The following is a 27,538-nucleotide window of genomic DNA, read 5'->3' as shown; positions in this document are numbered from 1 at the left end:
TAATAGAACATGGGATTAAACAAAGAAGAAACATTAAAACACTTGTAACACATAAAAGGAATAATTTTTTTTCTACTATTTCATTCTCAATACAGTAACCCACTTCTTAGTTTTTAACATTATTTTCTCATTTCTGGACTGATACCTGGGTCATAATTTTTTTAATATATCTTTTGGTTTTGGGATTTTTTTTCTTTTCTAGGATGACTTCCCTATTGCTATCTATTTTTAATAATTTGTATACTCTTTTATTTATCTAATAAATAGTTTAACACTAACATATTTTAATACACTGCAGATTTTGTTTGGTTTTCCTGGCTTAATATTAACTCTAATGTTTGAGTAGCTTTGTTTCTTATGTTCCTTATAACTGTTTGGAGTTTTATAATATGATTTAGTATAAAATTGGGGGTTAATACAGAGTTAGACTGTTGTGTTGGTTTTACTTTTTTTTTTGTTTACTAATTGTTTTTTACTGGATTTTGGACTATGTTTTTAAGATTAAATGTAAAGCAAATCCATCTCTCTCCTTTTGGATATTCTATGCTTTATGTATTACTACTTTTTCTTAACTTCTTTGCAATCTAATAATTTTCCCCCTTTTTCCTGCAGGTACTTAATTTGGATGGGTTATAACAGTGGCCAGGAAACCCTCGGCTTCTCTCCACGGGGTTCCTCTTCTTCCTGAGACCCAGTCCCAGTTTCCCCGGGGGGGATTCTCTATTTTTTATCACTCCCTTGGTCTCTTTACTGGCCGCTTTTCACACGGAAAAGACGAAAAGCAGCGTGAGAGGCTGCAGCAATCACTTGGCAAGTCTGGGGTACCCAGCAGCCTCTGTCACACACATTCATTCCCCCCTTATCCGCCCCATCCCAACAAATACTCACCTGTCCTTTGTCCTTGGGTCTCGGTTCTTCCTGTACACTTTAGTCTCAGGGGCTAATTACCGCGGTTTTAGGGAATCCTTTCCCTGTTCTTTGTTTTATTGTCTCCTTTTGCCCGTGGATCATAACCTGTGTCTGTGGTCACACACCAGGGGAACAGAGCGAGGCTGCCTAAATAGGGCAGGACCCGTCTTCCTCACCCTGACTCTCCACAGGCCCCGGCAGAGAGGTGTTAGAAACCATCCTGTGCTACCATAATTGTGAAAAACGCCAATCACTTGTCTCCCTGGGCTGGGTTTGCAGCTCCTCCTCCTGCAGCATCTCCGGGGCTTTTCCTCCTCTGCCATCCATCCACACCCTGGGAATGAAAAATCCTGGTTTGGGGAAAACCAAGGTGGGAGCGCCTTGGACTGGAGGCTCCTCCTGCCCAAGTCCATCCCTAGAACTCAGCAGGAATCTTGTGTCCATGAAAATCTCCACAATATCAAGGTTCAGCCCAAAACAACTCTCCCAGGAGTTCCCTATCTCTGATCTCTCCAGTTTTGGGGTTCCAGAGGTTTCCTTTCCTTGGGATGATGGGGGTCCAATGTCTCCAGGGGTTCCCCCTTCTCAGGTGTCTTGCTTAGGGATGATCCAGGGGCTGTTGGGGCTCCATGGGTCCCTTCTCCCCTGATGCTCTACTCTGAGATCCCAGGTGTCCCAGGGGTCCCTCCTCTCCAGGCTCCCCCCCTTTCCAGCCAGCCGGGGGACCCTCAGATCCAGGATCGCCCCTCTCTGCTCTCCCCACTCCGGGGGTCCCAGGGGTTCCCCTCCTCTGCTCCCCCGGGGGTCCCCAGGACAATGTCCTCCCCCTGGTGACACTGGGCAATGGCCACGTGGACTCCCAAAGATCCCCCAAGGGGCTCAGCTTTGGGGTCCTGAAAGATCCAAACCTACACACACACAGAGAAAAAAACCTCCCAGTGTTTATTTGGGCCTCCCAGACGACATCTGGGGCTCAATTCCACAATCTGCAAGCTCCCAACACACCCCAATAAAAAACCATCTCAGAGACTCCCCGATATATTTGGGACGAGCTCCCCCTCCCCTCTCACCTGCAGGATGAGCTGGGGGCGATGGTCCCGGGGCCAAGGGTGCTGCGGCCTCAGGGGGCACTGGAACCTCCTGTTTCTCCTCCTTTTCCTGCTCCTGATCCTCCTCTTCCTACTCCTTTTCCTCTCTCCCTCCTCCTCCTCCTTCCTAATCCCACCTCCTGCCCAGTTCCTGCCTTCTGTATATTTCGAGTGCAGCACCTTGCTTGTTTTTAGAGCGAGAACAAAGATCCCAGCGGGAACACGGCTTGCTGGCTTTAGTCAGAAGTAGCAGTGACTAAAGGTCCTGTTTCCTCTGCTGTGCTCCCGTCCTTGTTCCTCCTCAGTGTTCAGGCTGGGCTATAGGGTGTCCCTGTTTGCTGCATTTTCAGAGCTCCTCCTGGAGCCTTTGGGCAATAGGCTGTGCCCTGGGAGGGTTCTTTGTGCTCCTTTGTGACCCAGGAGAACCTTCCGGGCGGTTTCTGCGTGAGCTGCTGCTGTGATGTCACAGGAGCACTGCCACGTCCCCGAGGTGCTCCCGTGGCTGTGGGACACGGAGGCCTCAGTGTCCCGAGTGGCTCTGGGCACTGCTCCTTGCCGGAGGATCCTCCTGCCCGAGGCATTCTCAGCACCAGCCCAGCCCTGACGGGTGTCCTTGTGTGCTTGCAGGGCTGCAGTCTGCAGGCGTGTGCAGCGCAGCCAAAATGATCCAGCACGTGGCTGCTGCAGTTTGCACGCTGTACTCTGTGGCTTATTCGGGCTATTTTTTAACCCACTTGGCACGTAAGTCGAGGTTTTCCCTCGGTGCTGTGGCTTTGGGCTTGCTGTGTGCTTTCTGTTCCTCCTCTGGACCCGAGCTGACTTTGTAACCAAATGGCCATGAAGGCACCATTGCTTTGGGAGAGCTCCTGCCAGCAGCTGCAGCTGAAAAAGGGGGTGTCTGCAGCCAGCGGGGCGTGCACAGCATTTGCAATGAGCCCTGGGGGGTTCTGTTCCCTCCAGCGGGGAGTCTGTGGCAGCAGAGCCGGGAACTCCCTGCCCAGCCAAGAACTGACCCAGCCCAGCATTTTGTGCTGTTCTCTTGCTGTGGGAAGGGACTGTGGCTCCTGGAAGGACGCTGGGAAAGCAAAATGCTCTCTCGGGGTTGCCTTGCTCCGTGGCATTTCCCACCACAGGCAGTTTTTTCCTGACAGCATCTGGTTCATGTTCCCTCTCCCGTTGCAGGGCACCTCATGTGTGGATTCCGAGCAGCTCCTCCTCCGGTGAGTGGGAAAGGAACCTTTGGTGTTTGGAATTGTGCAGCAAGCTGTGAGCTCGGCGTGTGGCAGCCGAGTGCCAGCCTGGGAGGCTGAAGGAAAGTTCCTGTCAGAGTCTTTGCAGCAGCAGCAGCAGCAGCAGCGGGATCCCAGCAGATTTCTCCTTTTCTGCTGCAGAGCTTTTGAAGAGCTGCAGGTCTGGTTTTGCAGGCAGAGGATTGCTTGATGGCTTTAGCCACGGTGGAATATTGAATTTCCAACAATAAGTGGCAATGTCGACTTTAGCCCATTGTTAGTTTGAAGAGCCCCAATCCCAATTTCTGCTTAGTGCAGCTGGATGTGCAGCTGAGGATGAATAAGGTGATCACTGAGATAGAACTTCCCGTCCCTCATGCTGCCATCTGTCCACAGGGCACAAAAGCAGCACCAGCCCCTCCTCTGGCTCCCTCTGCTTCCCAAGAGGAGGCCAAAGAGGAGGAAGACAGCAGTGAGCTCCCCGCTGTTCTGGGGGATGCTGGTGAACTTCCCTCGGTGCCGGGAGATGACAGTGAACTTCCCGCTGCTCTGGGAGACGAGGGCGAACATCCCGCGCTGTGGGAATACAGCGGCGAGGCTCCCGCGGCGTGGGACAAGGACAGTGGACATCTCCCGGCGTGGGACGAGGGCGGTGAATGTCCCCTGGTGCGGGACGAGGATGGCCAAGCCCCCATGGTGTGGGATGAGGACAGAGGACATCTCCCACTGTGGGATGAGGACAGAGGACATCCTGTGCTTTGGAAAGAGGAGGGTGAACTTCTCCCAGCATGGGAAGAGGACAGTGAACATCCCCTGGCTTGGAAAGATGACGGCGAACCTGCAGCGTTTTGGGAAGAGGACCCAGAACCTCCCTGTGCTTGGGAAGAGGACACTGAACCTCCCTGTGCTTGGGAAGAGGATGGAGAACCTCCCTGTGCTTGGGAAGAGGACACGGAACCTCCCTCCGCTGTGGGATCCTGGGCTGAAGGTTCTGACAGCAGCACAGCCCTGCAGCCAGAGGGGAGAGGGGAGTGGTGCCTGGTGCAGCTGAGTACGTCTGCTCTGTTCCTGTGTTCAGAGCAGGGGCTGTGTGTGTGTCTCGGCATCAGCTGCAGCCAGCGTTGCTCTGCAGCTGAATGTCACAGGGGCATTTATTGTCCTTCCCCAGCTGAGACCAAGGGGCTCACGGTCCCAGGGAGTGGGGCTGCATTCTGGCTCTGCTCTGGCGGGGTCTCGCTCTGGGAGGGAGCCTCTTCCACGTGGTTTCTTTCAGGGAACATCGTGAGCGTGGAGGAGCCTGCCGAGAAATACCTGGAAGTGGAGCAGATTGGCCAAGGGTAAGTGCATGGCAGCTACTTCTGCACAAGCAGCCCAGGGGCTGTGCTGGTGCAGGATCAAGGGAGAAGTCAGGAGAGCTCCAAACACCTTCAGACACTGGGGTGCCATCCTGCTGTCTCTCAGTCCTGATCAGAATTGAGAAGTGTGGTCAGAAGGAGCCGTCACAGGCCCCTGAGGCTGGCAGTGTCCTGCCTGCAGCAAGGAGCAGGACCTGGGAGATCTTCTGTGTCTGGAACTGGATTGCTTAAAAGAGCCACTCACCATCTGGAGACTGTCAGAAAACAGTTCTCAAGGAGATTTCTTTCAAATATTTTGCTTCAAAAAATGTTCTCTGGTCAGCATTAACAAGCTAATGGTTTGGAAACAGGAACCAGAGATGAACTAATGAGTGCTCTATTCTAGCACAGCTCATAGAGCCCATACATTCAGCAACAGACACAGAGCTGATGCACTCTGGGGGAAAATGCATCACCTGCCTGATGGCAGGACCCTTGTGGATCCTGCAGGTCTTAGGCAGGAAATGGAAAAGGATGAAATGCATTCTTTTCCAGTTCTTTAGACACCCATTGCTCACCTCAGGTTTTGAACTAAAGCAATTCAGCGTGGACATTTGGGATTGGCTCCAGCCCAATTCCTTCGTGTTGGGTCTCAGTTTTCTCTTGCACACCTGGCATGGCAGAGGGCTGGTGGCTGCTGCGCTGTTGTTGCAAGGGTCAATGCACCCAGGTGTTTGTGAGCGCTGCAGGCAGCAGAGATCTCCAGTCTGGGCTGGCTTTCACTCCCAGGGCCTCAAGCGCTGCTTCTTTCTTCTCTGCTATTTTGTCTCCAGTGCTTTCGGAACCGTTTCCAAAGGACTCGACAGGGCCACTGGAGGAGAGGTCAGTGCCAACACGCCCAGCACGTCTGGCAGCTCTGCAGGGCTCTCCCCTCTGCTGGGAGCTGTGGCTGCAGCTCTGGGGGCCAGCAGAGCTTTCCTGCACAGGCTGCTCCTCTGAAGGCAGAGCAGTGTCAGCCTGCAGAGCACAGCTGGGACACACTTGGTCCTTCTGGAGTGCCCAAAGGGATGCAAGGAGGGCAGTGGTGTCTGTCAGAGCAGGACACGCTGGCTTCCTCTTCATATTTAAAAGTGTGAATGGATCAGGGCTGGAGACTGAGGCCCAATTTATCTTCACCCCAGCCTCAGACAGGAACACTATTTAGCAGTTTTTCCATCCAGCCTTTCATCTTTAAAGGGTACCTCAAGGCCTAATTAGGGAGAGGTCCTGCTTGGGCTCAATTTGGGGATTTAATTCCACTTCAGCTGTCCACAGAGAGAGAGGGAGAGAAATGAGAAGATGGATGTCCAGAGCAAAGCCCTCTCCTAAACCCTGCAGTTGTTTTTGGGTCTGGGGTCAGTGACAGCCTGTGACAGGGATCACCTGAGCAATGGATGTGTGTGTTTGCTTTGTTGTGCAATCCCAAACAGAGTAGCTGCATCTGAAATCATGACCAAATCCCATAGAATTGCTAAAGGGTTCCTGGCTGTTTTGCACTGTTTTCACAGAACCAGAATTACCTCCTGCTTGCAAAATGTGTTTGAATAATAATGAGAGTGTTGAGGCCATATGAGAAGACTGTAGGTGCAGAGAATGTGGTTAGAGCTTGGAGGCTGACAGCTGAGGGGCCATTTCTGCAGAGCTTGCAAGGCCAAATGTCTCTGGCCGTGTGTCCTGTAAGCAGCCCCAGCGAGCAGAGCAATGGGCTGTGGGAGTGGCCCTTGCTGAGCTCTGGTGCCCATCCCAGGGCAGTTTGGCACAGCCCAGCTCCGTCGCTCCAAAAAGCCTCGCCCCGTGTTGGCTGTGGCCTCCTGCCACAGACTCCTCCAGTTAAAGGTCTGCAATGTCCCCTCAGGTGGCCATAAAGAAAATGAGTCTCAGAGGGCAGAACGGGGAACACGCTGTGAATGAGCTCCTGCTCCTGAAGGACAAGAAGAACCTCAACATTGTCAACTCTTTGGACAGGTGAGTGCTCCAGGACTCATCCCATGCACGGGCCCTGCCTTTACCTTTCCTGGCACCCGTAGTCTGTAGCCTGTTTTGAAAATGCCTGACCCAGCCGTATCTTCCCAAAACAACAGCCTGGCAGTTCGCTCCCTCCGTGTGCTTTGGTTACTTTGGTTTGGTTTTTCCTTCAAGTTGACCCCGTTTTCTGTGTCTTACAACAAGTGCTGATAAACCACAGCAGAAATTATTTCCCTTGGCTTCTTCTTCCCAGCCCTTTTCCATTGCTGCAGATATCAGGAAAACCAGGGCCTTGTTTCCAGAAATGCCTCATTTGCCCATTTTTCACTGGCATTGCCTGTTTCTGAAGGGACTTTCTGAAAGGTTTTCTGATTGCTTTTGTCCCAAGTGCTGCACGGCCTCCTCCCCTGGATAACCCTGGAGGTTGTGGTGCCTTGTTCTGCAGGGAATGGTGGAACTGATGAGCTCAGAAGCTGAACCAGCTGGGGCCAGTGTTGTGGTTCCACACTGATCTGGGCTGTTGCTAAACTGCATTTTTCACCTGCTTGCCATCTAAGGCCTCTCCTTTCTCACAGGTGTCTCTTCCTTTAGACTGTGCAGATTCCAAGGGCTCTGCAGCCTGGCAGGAATGTCTCTCCATCGGATTCTGTCCTCATGGACAAGTGACCTGGAAACAAAACTGCACTCCAGACTTTTCCATGGGGGAATTGAGCACTGCACATTCGTCTCCATGTCACTGCTTTTCTTTTCCAGCTTCCTTGTTGGCGGAGATCTCTGGCTGGTGATGGAATACATGGATGGAGGAACTTTGCAGGACGTTGTCAGACAGACACGCATGGCTGAAGGAGAGATGGCAGCTGTCAGTCGGGAGGTGAGGGATCCTGCCTGTGGCTGCCACGGCTTGGACACGATGGTCCTTCCACAGAGGCGTGAGAACAGGAGTGGCTCCATGCTCAGGGCTCTGTTTCTCTGTTGTTTTTATGAGCTGGAGAAGAAAGAGCCTCTGCAGTGAACGGCCTGCCAGCATCGCTGCACTTCTGCTCTGTTCTTGCTCTCTTTCCTGCTGTTGTGGCACTCTCTGTCTGTTCTGGATTTGATGTGCTGTTCTCAGCTTTGCCCTGAACCGTTTGCCTGGAGCCTGTCTGCTCTGCACTCCTGGCCTGTCACAACAAAGCTGCTGCTGGCAGAATTCAGAACTGTCCTTTCTTGTGTGATAGATTCTGGCCATTGGTTTTTGTCCTGGTGTTTCTTGTTCTCTCTCAGTGCCTGCAGGGCCTGGATTTCCTCCATGCAAACCGGGTGATCCACAGAGATCTGAAGAGCTCCAACATCCTCCTGGGCATGGCCGGCTCTGTCAAGCTGGGTGGGTGTTCCTGGCCAGGCACGGCGCTCCCGGGTGCGGCTGTGGGGCTGCTTCCCAGTGCTGGCCAGAGCCCCACAAGGGCTGCTGGGGGCACTGCCCGGCCCCTGCTGCCAGCTGAGAGCGGCTGCCCCTGCAGAGAGCTCCGGAGAGCAGCAGGGTGCCAGGGGTGGCTTTGCTCCGGGTATGGCCCTGCCAGAGGGGCAGGAGTTGGAATCTAAAGCTTCAAGGGAATCAGTAAAAGCCACTGCACAAAAGCTGAGGGTTTCTTTAAGGGTCCAGTTCCACCTTCCCTTGGCTACAGCCCGGAGCACTTTTCCAGCTGACTTCACTACTGCATTCTCAGACTGAGAGTGGGGAGTCTTGGTGCTCAGTTTCCTCATTCCAGCTGCCGTTGACAGTGTTTGTTTCTGTCCTCAGCTGATTTTGGCCTCTGTGCTCAGCTCAGCTCTGAGCAGGACCGGTGCAGCTCCATGGTTGGCACTGCTCACTGGATGGCCCCAGAAGTTGTGACCAGTTCTCCTTATGGCCCCAAGGTGGACATCTGGTCCTTTGGCATTGTGACCATCGAGATGGTGGAAGGAGAACCTCCTTACTTCAAGGAAACGAGGGCCATGGTAAGAGGCAAATTCTCCAGGGGCTGCAGAGCCCTGTGAGCACAGGGTGACCCTGCACTGGGAGCAGCAGCTGGAGGTTTCTGCACCTGGGGAAGGGAATTCCCAGAGGACTTGAGCCTCAACACAGACAAATATTCCGCAGTCTCCAGCAACAATTTGCTTTGGGATTTATGCTGTTGCAGCTCTTCTGGCTGTGAGGATGACCTGAAAATGTGAAGCAAGTGCATCAGCTCTTTCCAATGGCTGTGGCAGCACCAGGGTTTGGGTTTTTTGGTTGGCACAGGACAATGAGCTGTGAGCAGCATCTCTGCCAGGGAGGAAAGTGCCCCTGGAGCTGGGGCTGAGAACCCGGGGTCGCTTTGAGCACCTGTGGGTGGGAAGGAAGCTGGCAGAGCGCTGAGTTTGCTTTTCCTGCAGGCTCGCGCTCTGATCCGGCACAACGGGACCCCGCAGCTGCAGGAGCCCCGGCACCTGTCGGCTCTGCTGCGGGACTTCCTCGAGTGCAGCCTGGAGCCGGACGAGGAGCAGCGCTGGTCTGCCCAGGATCTGCTGCAGGTGAATGCCGAGCGGCCGAGGGGAAGCAGCAGCGCCAGGGAGGGGTTTTCTGCTGGGGCCCCTCCGATAGTCTCCAGCCTCGCTGCGTTCCACACGCAAAGCAAGCAGAATCCTCGCCGGGTTTGGCTTGGCAGGGTCCTTTCGAGGGCATCTGCCCCTGGTGCCCCACAAGGAGCAGGGCCATCTTCAGGCAGGTCCGGTGCTCAGAGCCCTGCCTGGCCTGAGCTTGGATGTTCCCAGGGAGGAGGCACCTCCCACATCTCTGGGCACCTTCTGTCAGTGTTTCCCCACTCCTGGCAAAAAGATTCTGCCTGCGATCTAACCTGAGCCTGCTTCCCTCTCCTGAGTTTCAGACCATTTCCCTTTGTCCTGTTGCAACAGAGTCTGTGAGAAAGTTGCTCTGGAAAGTAACAGTTCATTTCTTTCTTTTTTATCCTTTGGGCAGCACCCATTTTTATCATCAGCCAAGCCTCTCTCCAGCCTGACCCCTCTGATCACCGCAGCAAAGCAACTGAGGCAGCAGCAGAGGAGATGAAGCACTGGAGGACAGCTTTTAGTTACAGTAGTTAGTGAGGACAACTAGTTAGTGATGGTAGTTAGCAGTGCTAGTTGGTTATGGTAGTTAGGACAGCCTGTTTGTTACGGCTCTTATGACAGCCTGTTTGGTATGGCAGTTTTTTGAATAAAAACTCTCTTAAGCCTCAACTCCCTTGAGGTGTCCCTTCCTCCTCCCTCCGTGACTCGGCTGCCCGGAGCAATGTGAGGGGAGAGCAGGCCCAGCCTGGCCCAGAGCTGAGCCCCAGCAGAGCCCTGGCAGAGCCCAGAGCAGCCTCGGATCTGCAGAGTCAGCCTGGGAGGAGGCGCTCGGAGCCTTCTGGGCTGCACCCGACTCTTGGTTACAAACTGCGTGTGCTGGAAAATGCCACCGGCTCTGCCAGAGGGCAGAAGGGGCCCGGGGAAGGCCCCAGTGCTCCCTGCAAGGGAAACACCTGCCCTGGGTTTGTTATAGAGAACTATGTCGTTGGTGGCTTTTGCTCTTATGTCTTGACTTCTGCAACTTATTCTTAGTCACAACGATTTTGATGCAGTATAGTTTGTAATCACTTTTAACTGCTTTTGCTGTAATATAATTTGTCAGCTTTTTGTGGCCAATGCCCTGGCCCCTGTGTAGCTCATATCCTCAGAACATCATTCTTGGATGATAGTTTAGTTTGTGCACAGTGTGAAAAACATACATACTAGTTTTGGCTTTTGCAAAATATTGAACTGGATGCCATGGTTTGTGCATTAGAATGTTAACTTTTGCAGAAGTAGCTGTAGTTGTGAAATAATAACTAATGCTTTTATTTTTGTAACTAACTGACAGTAATAACTCAGAGGTATTTGTGAAACAGCCAATGTTGATTTAAAGTACTTGTGGAAGTAGCTAAAACCGTCTGCATGGCCAGATAACATTTAAGGAATGGGTGTGATGAGGACCCTGCCGCTGACCCTTCGACTGTCAGGAACTGTCTCCTGCTGATGTGGAAACCCAGGTGTCCCAGGGTGAGGTTCTGGTGTTTGTATCCCCAGTTGTAGGTTCTGTTCATGTTTGATATTCTGTTCTGTGCTCTCAGAACTGACTCTGAAAGTGAAGGTTTGTTTTGTCTTGTTATCAGCTGGCTCACCTCCCCCCATGGTCTGTTCTCCACAAGAGGCTTGTGCGGGCTGGCTTGGCTTGCTTTTGCTGGCTTTGTTTGCTTGCTCTTGCTTCCGCTCTTGCCTTTGCTTTTTCCTGTTAGTTAGTTTAACTAGGCATTCCAATTTTTTCCCTGGACTGTTTCTTTCCCTTTCCTTCTTCTGAATACCATTCAACCTGCTCTGGACTGGGACCTGGGAACCCCGAGGAGCACCGGGAGCCTGCGCTCTGTGATCTGCAGCAGCCATCCCCAGTGCCCAGAGAAATCCCCAGCACCCAGACCCAGGCGACCACCCCCAGGAGAGACTTCCTGGATTTGTCATCTCTTCAGAGTGGTGAAAGAGTTTTGTTGTCATCTGGTGTTGTTCATTTTTTTTAGTGCTTGGGATTGTTTTGTTAGTTAAATAAACAGGTTCTTTTCCACTTCTCTCAGAGAAAGTTCTTCCCGAATCAGGTGGGTGGGGAGGAGCCGTGGGGGTTTGTTTTCTGGGGGCTCCTTCCAGAGGAGGATTTGGGGGATTTGCATTCCAAGAGCACTCAGGGTTGCGTGTTGAGGTTATGCCCAAGGGGATCTGGGGTTGGACAACACAGCTGGACTGAAGGTTAAAAATGTCCAAGGGGATCTGGGGTTGGAAAACAGTAACACCTAAAATTCTGCTGGGTTGAGAGACATCCAGGATTAAACCTGCTGGGTTGATGGATTAACATTCCATGAGCACTCAGGGTGTAGATATGTAATGTAGACTGTTTGAAAGTAAAAGGTACCTTGTATGTGAAAGTGAGTGAAAAATAAAAGTGAGTAAATGTAGATGAATGGAAGTATATATAATGTAGATTGTTTATTCTGAGCTTTACTTTATCTCCTTGGAGGCAGGTGGATTGTGTTGAATGGTATATTGAGAGAAAGGACTTTTTGAGTAGTTGAAAGAACGTGGTATTCAGGTTGTTAGAGAAAGTGGGAAACAGAGGCAGAGGACTTGTGAAGAAACGTGAGGAATGGACTATCACATCTAAAATGAACAACACCAAAACACACCAAAGGAGTGTTGAAAAGGACTTGCATAGAAAAATCAGCAAAAAGGAGTGACAAGGGAAACAGAGGTCAAGCCTGGATTGAGCACTGTACTCACCGGTGAGAAGATCACACGTACCTGCTGTGGGCAGCAACCCCACAGGCAGGGGAGGTGGGGGTATAAGCCAAGCCAGACCTCTGTCATTCCTGTTTCTGTCTCTCATTTGTTGTCTTTTCCCTTCTGAGATAGCAGCAAGATCGTGTCACAAATGCTACAGAAAGTGTTACATGGAAAGAAACCAAAGTTCCTTTTTGGTACACACACCCATGTCAACAGCCACAGACCCACCCAAATTGAGTACCTGCAGGCAAAAAGGGGAAAAACTGCAGTGTACCAGGATAGGCTGGCTTGAGACTATTTATTGGCTAATGAAGGGGGTTTCTGTGGAAAGTTTAATGTATCAGACTGTTGAAAATAGATGACAACGGGGAGGTCATCCTAGAAAAAAACAACCCAGACACCAATCCAAAAATGGGAAAACAGTGTTAAAAACTAACTGGTGGGGTAATGTATTGAGGATGGGATGGTGGAAGGAATGGGGATTCTTCCTTTTATGTGTTACAACTGTTATAAATGAAAATTTGTCCAGCCAAATTAATATGAAAAAATAAAATATTTATTTTGCAATCAAATTGTACCTGGCCAGCCACAAGGAAAGAACAGAGCAGAGCCCGGGGTCGGCCCTGGGTGTGCAACAAAGAGGTCAGCCTCAGCAGAGGTTTTCCTCTAAGCCCACACACCTCCATCCTGGCACAAGCAGTTTTTATAGGGAAAATTCTGCCTGAGGCCAAGATTTCAGCAGTCAGTCTTTTCTTCCATTAAGAGTCCACATGTTAATAAGATTTTCTGCTTTGGTGATGAGGGAGAACAATTCAGTGTCTGGAGTTTGTTGAATCCCTTGATGAAATTTACGGGAGGGAACGCTGCATTCACCTGTGTCTGCCCAAGGATTTCCATGATATCCATCTCGGGTCCTTCAGGCAGGGATCAGCACCGGGGGTTCCTGTATCTCCCCAGCCATGGCCCATCTCCTGGGGAGCCGCACCTTCTTACTTGTAAATCAGTTTCCAATATACACCCGGTCTCACCTGCGAGGGAGGGGGGGAATCCTAATACAAACGTGTAGAGTGTTAGAGTGTTCTAACAAATCTAACAAATATTCAATATCACATATATCATATTAGAAATGGAGCCAATTATATCTGCTGCATATAACAGTATGGTAAATGTAGCTTTGTAGATAAAATGAAGCTTTAGTAGTTAAAAAAGAAACTATGTCTGTGTGTGTGGGGGGGGTGTTTAAGGAATGAGATACTCGTTTCAAGGAACACGCAAATCCTCCAGAGAAGAGCAATTTATGGTTTTCTTATTAGAAGAAGCTGATTTCTTCATGCCTGGCTCAGACTTGAAGACCCCGTGGGAATTAAAGAAAGCAGTTGACATACAACAGACAGAGTTTTTTGTTTCAAATAGAATGTATGTATAACCATAAAGGATATATGAATATGAAACAGTGTATTGTTTTAGGGGTGATTCCTTCATTCACAAGGTACATTCCTCTTGGCTTAAGTGCCTGAGAGCATCTGGACCTCAGATATTCTTTCCATTTTATTGTCTTGTAATTGTCCTAACTATAAAGTTTTATCAGTCTAATTATATTCCTATTTATTTCACCATTTTATTATTATTAAACTTTTAAAATTCTAAAAACCAAATGATCAGCATTTTTCACAAATTCCTATCAGGAGACAGAGAAACCATTTATCATTTCTAAGGCATCATTAGATTACAAGCTGTCCTCGGAATAAGAACCAACGAGACAGCTCCAGCTCCTGACCTTCCTGCCGACCAAGCCACTGAAATGCGGAACACATTTCACCAGGAGATGGGACCAGGTTATCTGTTAGCAGAAAAAGGAGGAGTTTGTGGAAAACTAAATTACTCAAACTGATGTTGGCAAAGAGATGACAAGGGGAAAGTGTTGAAAAAGATAAAAAAGGAAATAGGAAAGCAGTTTCTGTATTGGTCCAAGCATGTAAAGGATGGGAATGGGACACACTCTCGTGGCTCCCCAGCAGACCAGGGGTTAAACGTTGGGACTCTCCTGGATTTTCCCCGGAAAGGGCCCATCTCTGCACCAAGCTACCTTTTTTCATTTGTAAATTAGGTCTTTCTTTCTCTGCCAACTGTGGTGTCTCCAGCCCCGGCTGCAGCCACTGGTCATTTAAAACTTGAAGATTCTTTTTCTAGAGGCACAACTGACTTGATGTATATTTTTCATAAGCACGAATTATTCCACAACATATATTACAATGGGGATGCAGAGATCCCCCTGCAGGTCCGTGGGGGTGCAGAGATCCCCATGCGGGTCCATGGGGATGCAAAGATCCCCATGCAGGTCCATGGGGATGCAGAGATCCCCTGCAGCCCCTGCAGGAGCCGGGCTGGAGCTCGGCGATGCCCGAGAGGAGGCTGTGAGCCCGCGGGCAGAGGGGCCCCGCTGGAGCAGCCTGTCCTGGCAGGACTGAGCCCGTGGCACAGTGACCCACGCTGCAGCACTCGGAGGGGGCTGTGCCCAGGGGATGGACTCCGCTCCGAGAAGTTCCTGGAGAAGTCTCGGCCGGGAGAGAGCGCAGGGTGCAGCAGGGAACGACTCCTGTCCCTGAGCAGAGGGAGAAGCCCCGGGGGATGAGCTGAGCATGGCCCCATTCCCTGTCTCCTGCCCTGCCGGGGGAGGAGGTGCAGCTGGGAGCAGGGAGGCGTGGGGAAAGCTGCATTTAAGGCTCTGCACTGACTTCTCCTTCTCCTGCTCCGAGTCTTTGGAGTTTTCTGCCAGAAATCTCTCCCCTGCCCCACCCACCCACAGGGCTTCGGGCAGGTTTCCCTTTAGGGGGGAAATCAAAGCGAAGCTCTGATGCGCTAACGAGGGGCAGGAGAAGTGAGGCTCCTGGGCTTCCCGCAGAGGCGGAGGCACGGGAGGCGCAGGGCCGGGAAAGCCGTGGCGGGAGGCGCGGAGAAGTTTGTTTGTGTGGGCAGCTCAATCCCGGCTCGGGCCCGGGCCCGTGCCGGGGCTGTTCCTCATCTCCGGCTTTCCCCTCACGCAGCCCGGGGGCGCCGAGAGCGCGGGGCGAGGCGGGGCCGTGCGCAGAGCCCGCCCCGAGCTCGCTGCCATTGGCCGCCGGTGCCGTCAGTCGCGGTTGCGGCGCGCTGATTGGTGGGAGCGGGGCGCGGCGCGGCCCCGGCGGCGGGCTGAGGGCGGCCGTGGCCGCGCAGCGCCGCCATTGGCCGAGCGGCTGTGCGGGCCCGGCAGCGGCGGCAGCGGCCGGAGCGCGGTGAGGCGGCGGCGGCGGAGCTCGGAGGCGGCCCCGGCGCAGGTGGGAGCCGCGCTGGGCTCTGCGGGGGCTCGGGGCTGGCTGCGGGCGGAGGGGGCGGCAGGGGGCTCCGGCGGCTCGCCGGTGCCGTGTCCGGCCCGTGCCGGCCCCGGGTTGAGGGCGCTGCGGGAGCGGCTGCCCGCGGTCTCCTTCCCGCCGGGGCCGGGCAGGAGCCGCTGCCGGAGCAGCGCTGGCTCGGCCCGGCTGCTGTGGGTAGGACAGAGGGGCTGCCCCGCGGCCGGGAGCGGGCGGGGAAATTCCCGTCGCCGGAGGTTCGTGTGCCCGGGGGAGAGCGAGGAGTCCTGTCAAAGTGACTTTATTGCCGAGCAGGGGCAGAGGCCGTGGGGCATTTGCCGTGCGCTCTCTGCCGTGGCTGTAGTCCGCAGCCTCCTTTTTATCCTCATTTTCCCGGCCGCATCTCCCTCTGCCTTTGCCCACCGGCTGAGTTCCTTGGAAGGTTCCGACTTCCCGATGCGCCTGGAGCCTGTCCTCGTTAATGTGCACCCTCCTTTTGTGAAACAGCCGATATTCAGGGCTCTGTTAAGTCTTTGTTCTTCTCCTCAAAGTTCATGAATGTAGCGGGACTTTGAGCAGCTGTCTGGGTCAATTTGTAACATTTATTGGACCTGATGGTTTCTCCCCTTCTCTACAAGTGCCCGGCCCTATCTCCAGGCAGATTCACTCCTTGACTCTGTTTTGTCCTTTCCGGGTCCTCTTTGGTTTTGGGATTATTCTCGGTGCCCTCATTCCCTGTCCTTTTGTAGCCGTTTGTGGATCAGGAGGCCTGGCTGCCACCTGCCTGCCCTGGCTCAGCTGCTGGATGAGCTGCACTGCCAAGGTGTGGAGCATGGTAAAAAGATGAGAGTTGCTGCAGCACAGAAGAAGAGAAGCCGCATTCCTTTAACCCCTGGTCTGGTGGGGAGCCAGGAAAGCGTGTCCCATTTCCATCCTTTCCGTGATTGACCAATACATAAACTGCTCTCCTATTTCCTTTGTTATCCTTTTCACCACTTTTCACTTGTCATCTCTTACCAGCAGTAGTTTGAGTAATTTAGTTTTCCACAAACTCCTGTTTTTTCTGCTCACAGATAATCTGATCCCATCCCCTGGTGAAATGATGTGTTCCTCATTTCAGTGGATTGGTCGGCAGGAAGGTCAGGAGCTGGAGCTGTCTGGTTCGTTCTTCTTTTGAGGACCGCTTGTAATGTAATGATGCCATTGAAATGATAAATGGGTTCTCTGTCTCCTGATATGAATTGGTTCGGGTTCTCAGGGGCTGGTCCATGGTGTTGTAGGATTTGTTCTGGTGGCCATTAATCTTTTCCCCATTTTTGGGTGCTCCCTTCAGCTGGGACTCCATCAATTGACCGCTTTTTTCTAATTACATCATCAAATACTTGAATTCCAACTGATTTTCCTGAACTTGTTCTAGCAAAAATCCCAGTGCTCTGATACACCCTGTACAGCACATACAGTGACAGCAGATGTTGGAGTGGGCAGAGGGATGATCCCCCCCTTATTTTAGTGAAGTTTTCCCAACATTCTCCATTTGCTGTTTCCCTTTGCAGCTTCAGCCGTTTCTGTTGCAGAGTCAGAGATCCTCAGCATGGGCTCTGCCTTCAGCTGTGCAGATTCCATCTGTGCAAGCAGGCAGAGCTTGGGGTGAGGGGCAGAGGGAATCAGCCAATTCCTGCCCCAGGCAAGAAGAGCCAGGTACATTGTCCTCACTTTGCCCCTGCAGTGCTAATTTGCATTTCTAAAGCTCCTATCCAGGCTACCTGTTTAAACATTAAGGGGTCACCTTTAAATCTCTTCTAGTGATGCAGCCTAAAGGTGAACTTTGAAAAACCCAGATCAAAATTTTTGTATCTTTTACAGCTTCAGAAAAACATAGAGAAAAAGGCTCAAGGTAATTCAGTTTTTTCTACTTCCTCTCGGAAGAAAAACTCATTCTCACATCCTTTACCCAAACCTAAGCACTATATAGAAGTATGAGTAATAAAAAAATACTCTAATGCTCTAAACTTTGCACTGAAACTTCAGGAAAAAGAAAAACTTCACTAATCTTTTTAGTGTTAGAGTCGAGGCATTCCTTGATTCTGGCCAGGATGTGCAACAAAAATCATTCCATTCCCACATAGCCCAGGTTTGCAGAGAAAATAGTTCCATTACATGCGGGTTTTACTAGGTTTTTCCCAAAGTTGTGCAGTCTCAAGCAATCTAAATAGATTGGTTTAATGTTCTGTAGTTTCAAGTCATGCAGTTTTTAGTATTTGGTTTCCTATTGGATCCGGATTTCTTTGCTTCTGCTGTTAATGAGGTGGGAAGTGCTGGATTTCCTTCTCAGCCTTTTGCAGACAAGGTGTCTACAGCCCTGCCGGGGGCAGTGTCTGGGGTAGGTGTTGGTTGCTGTTTGCTGTTGGGGTTGATGCTTTGCTGCTGGTCCTTATCTTTGTCGGTGTCTTTTGGGCCATTCCCAGTGTGTTGAGATGTTAAACTCATCTCCACTGAGTGGTGTAACATCCCTTAACAAAAGCTTTAACATTTGTTTCCCCAAGGCCAAGGCAAAGCAAGCCTGAGTAGAGAAATCAAAGGTTAACAATGTTCAAGTCTATGAGCTGGTCTATTTTCCATGGATGCACTGGCAGGCAGGGCAGTGTGTGAGTGTGAGTGAGAGCCAGAGTGGAATTGTCCCGGTGTGTCCCCAGCAGCTGTGGCAGTGCAGGCCCAGCGAGCACTGAAGCTGCAGCAGTGGCAGCAAGGGCTGGCCCCGGTGGCTGGAGCTGCCCAGGGAGGGTGGCCAGGCCGAGGATTTCAGCAGAGGAGGTGTGGGCAGGCCCAGGGCCTTGCCCCGCTGTGGAGCCCTGGCTGCTGCTGCGCTGCCTTCAGTGCAGGCTCAGGGGGGCCTCCCATCCTCCTGCTGCAGGCGGGAAGTGCAAATCTCCGGGGCTGCAGAGACCTGGAGCCCAGGCTGAGGGGTCCCCCCGTGTTCAGCTGTGCTGGCGGCTGTTTCTGGCCTCGGGGCCCCTTGGCATGGCCCACGCCACTTGGCCACCAGTGGTGCTGCTTTGCACTCCTTAGGCAGAGCCCATGTCCTGCTTGGATGTTGGCAGCAGCAAAGTGCCAAGGCAGGCTCTGTGCCAGCCCAGCTTCCTGGGGGAGAGATTGCACCAGAGACAGGATTCTGGCCACAGACTGATTTAAACGTGCATCCCTTATCTCCACCCTGCACTAGGTGGAGAATTACCAGGGTAAGGAATTCCTGATATCAATTGCAAGGGGAAATAATTGAATATGTGCCCTGTGTCTGGCTCTTCTTCTTGCCCAAGCCAATGGCAAAAACCATACCCATGGCATCTTGGTCTCTATCCCCAGCTTCCAAAGGTGTTTCTTTCTTTCCCCTTTCATTCTTTGTACCCAGCCTGAGCTCTGGGGTTGCCAAGAGGTTACGGAGGTCCCATTGTATTCCTAAAGCTTCCATAAGCCCCTGGAGGATCTTTCCTGTAAAATGAGTTCTGCTTCTTGAGTCTGTTGCTTCCACAATCCCTTTTATTGGAATTATGTCTTTTAGAAATGCCTTAGTAAGTGATCCAGTGGTTGCTGAGCAATCAGAATTGCTTTTGCCCCCCTGTTAGGTGAGATGGGGTCACCAGAAGATATTGAAGCCTTCCTGCTCAGGGCATTTCAGTGCCAGGCTCTTACAAGCACACACAGCTGTGCCAGTTGAGCTGACCATGGGGGGTAACCTGCGCTTTGTCTGATTCCCTTTCCTCAATAACAGCGTGTCTTGGAACTCTTTTCCCTTCTGCTGCCCTTGAAGAGCCATCCACCAAGACATTTTCTGCCTCAGGCCAGGCAATGTCTCCTGAATCTCCCCCAGGCTGGGTCTGGAGCTGTGTCACTTGAATGCAGTGCTGGGTTTCTTCCCAGCCCCTCTGTGGGCTGTTCAAACAGGAGGCTGGGTTAAACCCTTCCCCTGTCCTCAGTTCTGAATCCTCCTGTGCCACTGCACAAGTTTCACACTGTAATAACCCAGCACTGCTCATCCATTGCGAGGCTCTTTTGGTGATCAAAGCTTGACCTTGATGGCAGACTGGAACAGTTGGAGATCCTGTTGTCATCAGGTTTTGGGCCTCGGTTCTGTTGAAGCTGTGGCTGCACAATTCTGCAGACAATGAGGCCACTCTGGCCACTGGGTGAAACATTTTGGCCCAAGGATTCCTTTGGCATGGCCCTGTTTAACATCCACGTACAATTCCAATTTATTTTCTGAGTCTGGAAGAGCCACAGCTGCAGAATCAATATTTTTAGGTTTTCATTTTCTGAAGTTTTGCTCTCTTTCTCCTGTCCATACCACAGCATGGAGGCTGTCTGGGGTCAAGAAGTCCTACAATGTTCTGTCTGGAACAGAGAATCCTCAATCCGGGCTGTGTAATTCTGTATTAATCCTCAAAATTGTTTCAGGTCCTTTTTGGTGCTGGGATATGTTACTTCTTAGATTGCCCAGACCCTCTCTAGGTAAATCCACCAGGAATCTTCAGTCCAAATATTTCCAAAATATTTAACCATTTTCTTCTCAATTTGCCTTTTTCTTTTTTCTTTTTCCAGATACTCAAAAGATGTATTTTGCCAGGAAATTCAGCCATTTCACAGGGGCTTTGTCTAGCACTTGTTCTTGTCCTCCTCATTGGAGCCATCTGATTCCCTAACTGGCAGGATAGAAGTGCTGTAGGGAGACATCCCTGGCTCCAAGAGCCCTGCCTTTAGCAGGGACTCCATACCAGGCTGTGAGCCCTTCCTTCCCTCCCCTGGAACAGGGTGTTGCTTTTAGACACCACTTGTCCTGGTTGCTTCCAAGTAATTTGGAGAGGCTCCACATCAAATTTTCCCTCTTTCCCTGTGGCTGCCCACACCTTCAGCACAGGCCTTGCCAGACATTTGACACAAAGGTACAGCAGCAATAGCCTCTGTATCACCTTTTACAATATTCCAATGCCACCATCAAATTCCTTCCTAGTTAATTACAATCACAGTAGGAAGAAAAATAAATTAGTTTATTTCAAATCTATCCTCCACAGCTTGTAATAATAATTGAACAAATTATACCAGCTCGGCTTTCCCATTTATTCCCTTAATAATTAAACATTCCTTTACAATTTTCCCCCCTTAGGTGTAATATTCAGAGTGGATGGAGAGGCCCCTGTGTCCATCAGGAGAGGCCTCCTCTGGATGCAGACCCAGCCTGAATGTTCTCCAGGGCTCCAGTGTGGTGGGTCCCCAGTGGGATGGGAGCTCAGAGAGCCCTGCCAATCCATGTCCATGCAGGGGTGGACTTGCTCCTGCTGAGGGTGCTGCTGTCTGTGCTTGCAGTGTCCTTGTGGGCTGCAGCTGGAGCCCTGACTCCTTCCCAGGGGCTGTTTGGGTGGGCTCTGCCCTGGCCAGGAGGGCAATGCCTCTGCCAGGTGCTTGTGGCCGACCCCGTCATGCCCTGGGTGCTGGGGCCCCCTTGGGCCTTGGGGTTGATCCCTCAGGGGCTGTGGGAACTCTGCCGTGGCCTTTGCCTTCAGCTTGGCCTTTTGCTCATCCCTTCTTGCCTTCAGCTGCTGTGCCTTTGTGCCCAAGTGCTGCAGGGCCTTCTTGTGCCACTCCTGCAGCCCCGGTCACTGCCTGTGGGTGCTCATCCTCTGAGAGCTGCTGAGCTTTCTGCAAAACCTTTCCTTTCTGCAGGGACCCAAAGCAAATCCTGAACAGCAAATCCTGATCCTTCCATGTGCACTCTGCATTTCCCAGCTGTTCCTTTGTGTTCCCCCCTGTGCTCAGGGTCCCTGCCCAGCCCGTGTGGCAGAGCCGGTGCCTGTCCTGCCGCAGTGTCCAAAGGCGGCCCCCCCGGCGGGCAGGGCCGGCAGCTCCCCGGGGCCGGGCAGCGGCCGGGGCGTCCCGCAGCCTCCTGGGGGCCGGGGGCCACTGCCGGCCCTGCCCGGGGCTGGTGGGGTCAGGCAGCGCCCGGCGCTGAGCCCCGGCTGCCCCACAGCCCCGGCCCGGCCCCGCAGCTCCCCACAGGCCCCAGCCCGTGCTCCCGGTGCCGCACCTCTGCGCCCGGTGCTGCCACTGCCACCGCAGAGAAACCCCTGGCATCCTGACCTCCTGCTTTTCCTCTCCTGGAAACCGGGGATGGAAAGCATCTGGATCAGGTGGAAAATTCTGGAAAAGACCCTGCTGGATAACATCCCAAATATATTTCTCTTCCTCCTCTTTTTCATCCTCCTTTTTCTTACCTTATAGATTCTTCCTGCTGCTTCTTGTCTGAACCATATTGCTGCACACTCCCCTTCACCCGATCCCTTCCCAGCACACCAACGCCATCCATAGACTACTGTCCAAATCCCTTCTCCACTTCCCTTCTTGCCCCCCTGGGTGTCCATGTCCTTAATTACCTCTGGGGGAATGTGCAAACTACCTCAGCATTCTCCCAAGGGACCCTTCAGAGACATTTTGGGATCATCATCCCTTTGGCCAGGACCCCTCCCCGGCTTTCCCTTTTCTCCCCTCCATGGGTGCCCTGCCATGTTCACTCCCCGAGGATCCCAGGGCACTCACTGATGAGATTTTCAGTGCTCTCTCCCTGCTGACTCTTCACAGACCCCCCTGATGTGTCACTCGTCTGTCTCCTGGTCACTCCCGGGTCCCCAATCAATCCCTGGTGCTGCCGCCAGCCAAGGGAGCTGATCACCCAAAGTGGGTGAGGCACCTTCAGCTGCACTCCCTGCCCGCCGCCCCGGATGGTGGAAGGAATTCAGGATGAACCCCAGGGTTTGCAGGAAAATTGACATCACCAGAGGATTCTGTCCACAGAGCAGACAGGAGTACTGTAAAAGTAATTTCTTTCCTAAAAATGGGAGAGGCCATGGGACATTCCCCATGGGATCTCCCCAACTGTTGGAGGACACAGCCTCCTCTTCATCCTAATTTTCCTGGCCACATCTCCCTCTGCTTTCCTCATTGGCTGAAGCACTTGAGAGGTACAGACTTCCCAATCGACCTTCTATATACCCCCTTCATATTCGCCCCACTTTTTTATTTGAAACGATATTCATGGCTCTGTTAAGTCTTGTTCTTCTGGAGGTTCATGAATTGAGCAGGACCTTGGCTGAATAGCAGTCTGTGTCATCAACTGATAACATTTTCTGAAACAGATGGCTTCTCCTGTCACTTCCTTATGTACAGGTTCCTGGCCGTATCTCCGAGCAGCTTCAGAGCATCTGTTTGTAAAGACACTTTCCTGTTGTTCCTTTCATGGGTCCCCCGTTTGTGGGACATCCCCCCTGGAGCAGGGTGTCCCCTCTGTGCTGCAGCCCCAGGGCTCGGGCAGAGCTCAGCCAATCAGAGCCCGCGGCGCTGATGACTCACCAGTTGCCAGGCAGACTCGCAGCTCCCCGCGTTCCCCACCTGGACCCACCTGCGCCCCCCCTCGGCCCCATGGCCCCGCGAGGGGAATTTGGGGAGGTGGGAGTGGGACAGCGCCAAGGCCGGGCCCCCCCCGCGCTGTCCTGGCGGGAGCGGCTGCAGTGGGGACCGAGTGCGGGCGGGAGCGGCCGAGAGCCCAGCGCTGCCCCAGCCCGACCTGCCCCAGCTCCATCCCTGCCCCTGCGCTGGGATGCTGTGGGTGTGGGGGGAAGAGGGAGCCGGCAGTGGGTGCTGGGGCTGGGGGCAGGAGGAGAAGGGAAGGAGAAGCAGGCTTGAGGAACAAAATGGTCAAACAATGCAGGTGGCAGGAGAAGATGGGATTGTGTAGGAGAAGGAAGCATTGCAGGGGGAAGAGGAGTGTGAGGAAGAGCAGAGACACAAGAGGAGGAGGAGAAGGAGCAGAAAGAGGAAGCAGCAGAAGGTTCCACCAGTCCTTATAGGGCAGCCTCTCCCTCAGCCCAGGAGCGCTGCTCCCCCCACATGCAGCAGGTGACTGTGGAGGGGGATCCACAATTTTCACGGGGTGAATCTTGGTGTTTCTGAGCTTTCTTGGGCTAAATGTTGGTGCTTTGGTTTTATGTGGCAGCTGAATCTTTATCTTTTGGAGGAGGTTTTTGCTGGCTTTTGATGTTTGGTTGATGTTTGGGGTGTTTTTGTTCTGTGTTTTGGAAGTTTACGGGATTTTTGGGCTGAATCTTGGTGCTTTGGAGGTTCTTACAGACACAAGATTCCCAATGACTTCCTGAGATGAACTTGGGCAAGGAGGAACCTCCAGTCCAAGGTGCTCTTCTCTTGTTTTTTCCCCAAACCAGGATTTGTCATTCCCTGGGTGTGGCTGGATGGAGGAGGAGGAAAAGCCCCGGAGATGCTGCAGGAGGAGGAGCTGCAAACCCAGCCCAGGGAGCTGCAGGGAGGAAAGAGCCCCCCTGAGCCAGGAAGGCGGGCGGAGATCCAGGCGGAGCTCGGAGCTGGTGGAGAAGCCTCATGGCAGGGAGAAGCCCCACAAGTGCTTGGAATGTGGGAAGGGTTTCAGCTGGAGCTCCAGCCTCATCCGGCACCAGAGGATCCACACTGGGGAGAGGCCCTACGAGTGTGGGGAGTGTGGGAAGAGATTTCAGAGAAGCTCCCATCTCCTCAGACATGAGCGGATTCATACAGAGGAGAGGCCCTACCGCTGCCCCGACTGCGGGAAGGGCTTCAAGCACAACTCCAGCCTCACGGTGCACCGGCGCATCCACACCGGGGAGAGGCCCTATGAGTGTGGGAAGTGTGGGAAGAGCTTCATACAGAGGTCTAGCCTGTTCGAACACCAGGTGATCCACACTGGGGAACGGCCCTATGAGTGCTTGGAATGTGGGAAGAGCTTTGGGTGGAGCTCTGCCTTGGGAATACACCAGCGCATCCACACTGGGGAGAGGCCCTACGAGTGTCCCCAGTGTGGGAAGAGGTTTCAAACCAGCTCCGATGTCCTCAAGCATGAGCGGATTCACACAGAGGAGAGGCCCTACCGCTGCCCCGACTGTGGGAAGGGCTTCAAGCACAACTTCCACCTCACCGTGCACCGGCGCATCCACACCGGGGAGAGGCCCTACGAGTGTGGGAAGTGTGGGAAGAGCTTCACACAGAGATCAACCTTGACCAAACACCAACGGAGGCACCACTAAGGGAAGCCCTGTGAGTGCCCCGAGTGAGGGAAGAGCTTGGAGTGAGGGAAGAGAGTGAGGGAAGAGCTTGGTGCGCTGCTGCAGCTCCATCCCCCATGGGAGGATCCGGGCTGGATGATCCCCAGTGACCCTCGTTGGGCAGAGCCCTGGTGTCCCCATATGGGGAATAAAACAGAGAGTAAAGCAATGGAGCTGATAAAGGGGCCCAATATCTGAGGCCTGACTGAGCAGAAACTGTGGGAGACACAGACACAGTTTAAGTCTCCCTGGGCAAGAAGAGGGGACAGTGGGGGGTGGCAGGGGTGTGACAGAGGGGATGAGGGGGTGACAAAGGGACAGAGGGGACATCAGATCCCTCCAGGGAGGGGACAAAGGGGTCACTGGGAGGACACAGGGGCCACTGCAGGAGGCCACAAGTGCCACCAGGTCCCTGACACCTCCCCTGTCCCCTCCCCAGGTGTCCCCGTATCAGCTGGAGTCACTGGTGAATGTGGTGGCCACCCTGTGTGTGGCAGCCACCGTGACCAGGTTACAGAGGGACGAGCAGCAGCTCATGTCTCCAGAGTCCCTGCACGGGAACCTGAGGAACTTCACCTGGAGTCTCGGTGAGACCCTGGAGCAGGGCGATGTCACCTCCCTGGGCCACCGTGGTGTCCCCTCCCTGGGCCGGGCCCTGGCCGTGCTTGGGGCAACCCCAGGGGCCACCTGGGCCGATGTGAGAGCTGCGGGCTGGGCCTGGCAGGAGTTGGTGGTCAGGCTCAAGGACAGCCGGGCCCTGCTGGCCTGGGATGCCACCGAGCTTCGCGACGCCCGCTGGGACGCGGCCATCGCTGCCATCCGGGCCGGGGACCTGCAGAACGTGGCCACCCGCAGGAGGACAGCTGGGAGCAGCCTGGTGGCCACAGCCCAGCAGCTGAAGGTGTCCCTGGGCAGGGAAAAGAGGGCCTCGGCAGGGCCACCCACAAGGCCCAGGTGGCTGCGGCCACCAACGAGGCCGTGGGAGAGGCCGTGGTGGCCAGCAGCCGAGCCATGGTGGCCACCAGAAGGGGACACTGGGCACAGGTGGCCCTGGGGCCGCTGGAGCGCTTGGTGGAAGAGTGTGAAGGAGGCAGGTGGTTCCCCGAGGAGCTGCAGCGCCGGCTTGGGGACATCGAGGCCATCCTGGAGGGGACAAAGAAGGAGTCCCCCGATGTCCCTGAGGCCTTGGTGGCCGAAGTGGCCGAGTTTGAGCAGCCGTGGGATGTCAGTGCCTGCCTGGGCAAGGATCACCTGCTGGGGACACTTGGGGACATCCACGACCTCCTCTTGAGTCCCTGTGGTGGCTCCGGCGGCCCCGGTGGCCCCAGCAGGCACGCCCTGGCCCAGCGGTGCCAAAAAGCCGTGGAGGATCTCCCCAGGCTGCTGCAGCGATGGCACCGCTCTGATGGCATCAGGGACAGTGACATCCTGGTGGACAGTGCTGGCGTCACCAGTCCCCTCCTTGCGCGGGATTTGAGACCAATTTGGAGAATTTTCTGGGAATTTTCATGGGCATTGTCCCACATGCTGATGGGAGTTTCTGGGATGATGTTACCAGCTGCACCTGGGGACATTCTGAGAGCACTCAGAAGGCTTTTGCATTCCCCTGCTGCCTTTTGCATTTTTCTGCTTTTTCTATTGGGTTTGGCATTTCTCTATTGCCTTTTACAGGTTCCTGTTGACTCCCAGCATTTTGCTCAGGTGCTCATACTGATATTGATTATTGATAATTCCTTGCAGCTGCTCGCTGGCACAATAAAATCTCAGAGTTTGCATGGACAAGTCCAAGGCAGTGTGAGCTTTCTGCCAGGATTTGGGAATCCTTTACGAATCCAATTCTCACATCCCTGGGCCCCCCCGGTCCCGGCACTGTTCCCGGGGGTCCCGTGGCTCTCGGGGGTCAAAGGGGAGGGGGCGGAACCCCCGTGATGGGTGGGGGGCACAAAGGGGGGTCCGGGCCCGGTGTTCGGGGGGTCGGGGGCACTGAAGAGGTGTGGGTGCGTTTTTTGGGGGGTCCCGGTGCTCAGTGAGGGGGGGTCAGTGCTCAGCAGCGGGGGCTGTCCAGGGACCCCCCCGGCCCCCCCAAATCCCAGCCGGGTGTGAAAAACAAAGTTCACTAAGGGATTACTAAATAAAGTTTAATCAGGGATAAAAAAGGGTTTTGGGGCTTGGCCAAAGAACTGGCCCTCAACTTAACCCTTCGTTCTCTGGATCCAGTTCCACTGCAAGGCCACGAACACATTCCTGAGTTTTGACATTATTCAAACACTCCCGGGAGGTTTGGGTGTCCCAGGAACTCGTGTTTGGGTCTCACATCTGTCTTGTCTGCAGGACATTCTGTAGATTAAGTCAATATTTTTGATTTCTTCTCATGGTTCCACCCTGTTGTTTCAGGCCCCCGATAAATTCATAAATTCTTCTGAGCTTTGTGTCACTGGTATCACCTGGTGAGGCTGGTCCGCAGATGTGGGAAACAACTGAATTGTTTTACACCTGAGTCAGTCACACAAAAGTATTTTAACATTGCATAGTCTCTATTTCAATATTTATTATTGATCTATTTAATGATTATCTATTTTTAATATTCTAAGGCCTATGACATAATATCTGTTTATTACTCTAGCAGTAAATTTATTATACACTGCACACATAAAGGGAGCGATTTTATTGTACCAGCGAGCAGCTGCAAGGAATTATCAGTAATCAATATCAAGTACCACAGCAAAATCCTCGTGCTCAATAACAACGTGCAGAAGGCAATACAGAATTTCAAAAGCTGATTATTCTATTGTCATTTATAACCCGGCTCTGCTGCAAGGCACCGAGGGGCTCATTCATCCCCTGACCCACCGCCACCCCATCAGTGTCCCCAGAGCATCCTCAGAATGTCCCCAAGTGTCCCCAGTGACATCACCCCAGGAATTCCCATCGGCATTTGGGACAATTGCAATGAAAATTCCCAGAAAATTCCCCAAATTCGTCTCAAATCCAGTGTGGTTTGTGGAGAGGGGAGAAGTGACAGCAGCGATGTTCCTGATGATGTCACCGTCCCCGAGGACGTCACAGCGGTGACATCGCTGTCCCTGCAGCAGCCTCCAGATGTCCTCTGTGAAAAATGCATATTTTATGGTTGGCTTTTTGCAGGTATTAAATTGAATAGGATTTGTATTATGT

At 53.0% G+C, this 27,538-nt stretch overlaps 2 protein-coding genes across 2 annotated transcripts in view; one reads left to right on the top strand and one right to left on the bottom strand.

Moving 5' to 3' along the window:
* The window catches only part of LOC144247629 (uncharacterized), a 391,071-nt gene that overhangs the window by 301,723 nt on the left and 61,810 nt on the right, over window positions 1-27,538 (bottom strand). The gene's annotated exons all lie outside the window — the stretch shown is intronic.
* LOC144247599 (serine/threonine-protein kinase PAK 3-like) lies at window positions 2,660-9,631 on the top strand. Its single transcript, XM_077788891.1, has 11 exons — window positions 2,660-2,738; window positions 3,180-3,217; window positions 3,623-3,878; window positions 4,500-4,563; window positions 5,394-5,442; window positions 6,455-6,564; window positions 7,318-7,435; window positions 7,828-7,927; window positions 8,345-8,541; window positions 8,959-9,096; window positions 9,542-9,631. The coding sequence occupies exons 1-11, from the start codon at window positions 2,660-2,662 to the stop codon at window positions 9,629-9,631; spliced, it is 1,239 nt and encodes a 412-aa protein (XP_077645017.1).

Source organism: Lonchura striata, chromosome 29 (assembly GCF_046129695.1).
Source record: "Lonchura striata isolate bLonStr1 chromosome 29, bLonStr1.mat, whole genome shotgun sequence".
Lineage (NCBI taxonomy): Eukaryota > Metazoa > Chordata > Aves > Passeriformes > Estrildidae > Lonchura > Lonchura striata.
Note: the sequence above shows the minus strand (reverse complement) of the source record. Positions and strands in the feature narration are given on the sequence as shown.